The 5056-nt window shown below is 38.6% G+C and overlaps 1 protein-coding gene across 1 annotated transcript in view; it reads left to right on the top strand.

Annotated features, from left to right (window-relative positions):
* Window positions 1-5056, top strand: part of PRKD1 (protein kinase D1) — a 359670-nt gene that overhangs the window by 304543 nt on the left and 50071 nt on the right. The window contains exons 12-13 of the mRNA XM_019654274.1: window positions 2746-2950; window positions 4410-4533. Coding sequence (XP_019509819.1) covers window positions 2746-2950; window positions 4410-4533 — 329 coding nt within the window. The remainder of the gene's footprint in view (window positions 1-2745; window positions 2951-4409; window positions 4534-5056) is intronic.

Here is a 5056-nt window from a genome sequence, read left to right on the forward strand (position 1 = left end):
TTACTGTGGCAAGTAGCCCAAAAGTAATAAGACCTTTCTCAGTTCATCCTGTGACACACACCTTTTGCTCTATTTTACCTGCTGTACCTCTGACCAAAAGCCAAGGGTTTACAGCCTTACTTACACTGATCTGAGTTTGTTTCTTAAAGAATAAACTCCATGAAACTCTATCACTAGTGTAGCTTTGCAACCTTTGCTAAATTTGCACAAACTGAAAACCGAAGATGAATTAGAAAGAATTAGGAAAATGTAGTGAAGGTTAGATGAATTTTTGTGCTATCAATCACAAGATAGCTTTCTAAAACTCTGCAGGTCCCTGTTGCTCTTGCTTAGCCTGGAAAGACTTAGAGAAATATAGGTTAGCCTGTAAGTTTTCTGGGAAATTGTAGATACCTCTGGGGTCGTTCCACTCTGTTTGGCCACTGTTGTCCACTGAAAATTCTGGGTGGGCCATTGAGCTCTCAGAGAAAGCGGGAATAGCTTGGACTCAGTATGCTGGAATAGTATTAATTTACTTTCTTGTCTCCAGACAACCTTGAACTCACCCCATAGACACTCTTGAAGGGATCACAGGATGGAGACAACTTGTAGTTGTTTTCTAAGGGGAAAGACAAAGGAAAAGGATAGGAATGTACAGGATATGCAGAGGATAGGATTTGGCTTTTGATTAAAATGTAACGCTTTATTTAGCCATTATGATTTCAAAGAGAAAAGAGTAGACATTTGGAACGTGTTACCTTTAGAAGTGGTAAAAATGAAGGAGTTTACTTACTTTGCAAAGGGGAATTTCATAATGGATTGTCATCCTTTTGTAGTGTCTCCAGCTCACGCCCAGTGATTCAGCCCCCTCGCCCCTCACTTTAGATTCATCTGGATGTAGATGACTAATAAAGAAACAGCCTCACCATTCTAGCCATAAACAAGGAGTGGTTGAAATCAGGACTCACACAGACATATGATTGGCAACCGTGATTATTTCGCCCAAATTTCTAAGTAGCCATCTCAATAAGCAAGTCCCTTTTTGCATAGTGACAATAAATGGCATTACATCGTTTTATGTCTTATTTCTCTCTGATGAAAGTTAGAAAACCTCTGCTGCTTAAGAGCAGGCTAGTTTTCTAAATATTACAATATAACATTAATTAAAGAGTGTGATTTGACTATTAAAGTGATATTGTTGATTTCAGCTAGCATTTACAATGTTTAAAATAATATTTATGATATACTTAATAAAATTATGTAATTTATTAGAACTAATATTTTGTTTCACTTAATGTTTCTTTTTCATTGGACTTCCACCTCCAGGACATCAGCACAGTATATCAGATTTTCCCTGATGAAGTACTGGGTTCCGGGCAGTTTGGAATTGTTTATGGAGGTAGGTTAGCTCACTAAGTATTTTTATTAATTTAAAATTTTAGCTACTTGTGTTTATAAAAGTGGCATCTCCAAGAAAAATATAAAAGACAAGACCTGTGCGTATATATGTTNTCCTAAGCCCATAAATTAATTTTGAAGGACTCCTAAGAAAAATGCCGTATCTTAAAGAAACAGCTTACATTTCCTTCCCAAGTAGCATTCCTAATGGATTCTTAGCAAAATATTTGACAGAGTATCTATCTCAGGCTCACTTTTTCCGTAGATAGTAGACTGCTTTATACCTTCAGCCTGATACCAGTTTTCTGATTCCTTTGGAGTAAAAAAGGGTGATAGAAGACCAGAGAAAAAGGAGTTGAGTATTTTTGTTGCTAAAGGCTAAAGAACAAGTGATGATCTTTGCTCTAGAACTTTCTTTTCTAGAAGAAATATATACCTAGAAAAAAGAAGAAGAAACCTATTCAGGAAAACATCCCCGTACTAGTTTCTGCCTTGGAGAACTCTGCATGAATTAGCTGCCAGAATGGAAAGTGTGGCAGTCTTCCTGCTTTCTGCAGCATGTGGTTTTGACTTTGTTCAGACCCAGAAAAATGTCAGTGTGTTCTTGATAGCTGGAATAAGGGGAAACGGTGCAGTTTTTGATATTGTTGATTACTTTGAAATTGCATTTTCCCAGTCAGTCAGAAAAACCTGGTAAAACGTAACTTTTCCAAGCTTGGCAGGCTAGGGTCTCTGATTAATTTATTTTCTAATTTTAAGATAAGTACTCTGCATCAGTAAGTCATTATAATTTATTTCATTACTGTCAAGTGCAAAAGAGCAGAATTCAGTATAACTTCAAATATCCAATATCTTAGGTATTTAAAAGGTGTTTCTATGTGACCAATTTAATATATTAGAATCTATGACTTACAAGGTTACTGGAGTAGCAAGAATCAATGACCCTGAGTAGTACTGCATGTGAAAGTTTCCCTCCTCCTCCCTGTATCTTTTTCCCACCAGGGCTGTGATACTGCAGTGTGGCCAGTTTCCCCTTCCCTTGTGCCTGGTGTCATTTTGTTTCCTAGCACTTTGCTTCTGTCCCACCCTTGGCTTCCTTCCAAGGCTCTCCATGACTTTTCATGTTTTTAGGCCTAAGGGCATGAAAAACAAGCATCTGCTTGTTAAATCATATGTTCATCCTCTCATAAATTCAGATACTTATGAACTGAAATTTTAAAAAAAGGAAAAGGAAAGAAAAGATGAATTCTTCCAATGACTATTTTTTAGGGCTCCCGATTGACTTCTTTTAGGATTACCTCGCTTTCTCTTAAGCCCTGGCTCTAGGGTTGCAGGTTTCTCTTCACGGATACAAAATAATTTTTTTAGATTTGCTTAGCCCTGGGGCAGAGTCTGACGTGGTCATGGAAGAAGGGAGTGATGACAATGACAGCGAAAGGAACAGTGGGCTGATGGATGACATGGAAGAGGCAATGGTCCAAGACGCTGAGATGGTGATGGCAGAGTGTCAGAATGACAGTGGGGAAATGCAGGACCCAGACCCGGACCACGAGGACTCAAACAGAACCATCAGGTGAGGGCGGGCCACATGCCCAGCGTCAGTCCAACAGTGGAACTCCAAAGGGCATTTACTTTTTCAGAGCTCTTTGATATTTTAACTTACTAGAAACGAAATTGAAGGTGGGTGCTTCCTCTGTTTTTGGATGAGCTGTGTACCAAACCCTTTGGAGTTGGGAGGTCTGGATTCCCTTGGAGAAGTGCAGTTTGCATCCTTTCTAGCAGTGCCTCATTCCTCGACTCATTTTCTTTTGCGTGTGAGGGATACTCGTATTTGCCAGCCACAAGTTTATTACTAAATTAATGTGTATTCAGTGCTGATTGTGTGCAAATACAAAGATCGGGGACCAACCTCAGCAGACACCATCTGTTTTATAGATGGCCTCTATTACCAATATGAGGTATGACTACACCTTACTGTTCTTGATTTTATTTCCTAAGGAGGTGAAATTTTACATTTATCTATACTTTTTAATTCCTAGATGATCCCCATTTTTTTAAATATCAGGAATCTGCACACTATGGCCAAATCAGGCTGCTGCCTGTTTTGTAGTAAAGTTTTATTGGAACATAGACATGCCCATTCATATCATCTACATTTGCACTACAATTAGCAAAGTTAAGTATTCTGCAGAGCCTAAAAAGCTTATTTCCTGGTCTTTTATAGAAAAAGTTTCCCAACCTCTGATTTATATTATAAAGTATATTTAAATTTGTGTGCCCCTTTTACAAATGCCATATTCATTGACAAACTGAAATTGTTCATTAGAGCAGAGCAGTAACATAACTGGATTTTTCCCTTTTAATGGAATAAGACTTATTTCTTGAAATACGGGAAATAGTAGTCTTGTGACCCAACTGTCCTTTGAAGGTATACATCTCTTCCATATCAAAGGGAGCGGGCTGCAGGGGTTTACTTGCTGCATATGCATGTGGGGAGGGGATGGGAGAAGAAAAGAAACAGAAAGAGAAAGAGATGAAGGAGTGGCATAATTTCATATGCGATAGTTACTTAAAAGACAGTTTAAACAGCAGATTTTAATTTTTAGGAGATTATCCAGGGAGAGATGCAAATTCATGTGAAATGATATTATCTGTAAATGATTAATATTTTGCCTGTAATATGTAGTAAGTAAGTAAACAACTTTCGTGTGTGATTCTGAATACTTTGGCCTCGGTATGCTAAGACAGTAATCTGCCTGATGTTTACCCAAAAACTGAACACCATGTAGTTTAACCTGAAGACGAAGGGGCTTATTATCCTGCCTCAGGATTTTTAAAGTGTGCATATAAAGCGCCTGTCACTCCTCGGAGTAATCCAAATGCTGAACCATGGTACTGACAATACATTCCACGAAAAATGGGATATGATTTTTTTTTCTTTCACTTGGAAAGAGCTGAAATAAGGTTTTATGCAGGAAAAGAAGATCTGTGTCTAAAAACATTTCTTTCCTACCATATTTTGACTTTTCAAGCCCATCAACAAGCAACAATATCCCGCTCATGAGAGTAGTGCAGTCTGTGAAACACACGAAGAGGAAAAGCAGCACAGTGATGAAAGAAGGGTGGATGGTCCACTACACCAGCAAGGATGCACTGGTAAGAAGACCCACGGCCAGCGACGTCCCCTAGTCCTGCTGGCAGTAGTTAGAGGAGTTGCAAATGTCCTGTGAAGACTGTGGGATGTCTAGGTTACCAGGAGCAAACCTCAGTGCAGGCAGGGCCTGGGATCAGGGGGAGCACATTAACGTCTCTGGGTGTCAGAGTTAGTTGAACAAGCCACTGAGTTAGAGAAAAGTGTAGACAGCCATTTCAGGGAAACAAAATCACTTCCCTCTACTACATGAGATGACTTCCGAACAACTTGAATGTCTACCTGTCATTTGATAGCAGTCCTGACCACGGCAGTTTGTGCTTTCAGAATGCTCCTCTGTGTTTCAGAATTTTAAAAAAGCATTTTAGGAAGAGGAAAAACCAGTAACTATTATATACTTCTTAAACCCTTAATTAACTATTCACTTAAAAACCGACCTACTCAGGAATACAGTAATTCTATATTTAATTAGATAAAAGGTGACAGACACTCTTTAATTTTTTTAATATAATGTTGTTCAGTACTCCA

This window comes from Hipposideros armiger, unplaced genomic scaffold (assembly GCF_001890085.2).
Source record: "Hipposideros armiger isolate ML-2016 unplaced genomic scaffold, ASM189008v1 scaffold_218, whole genome shotgun sequence".
In the NCBI taxonomy this organism is placed as follows: Eukaryota; Metazoa; Chordata; class Mammalia; order Chiroptera; family Hipposideridae; genus Hipposideros; species Hipposideros armiger.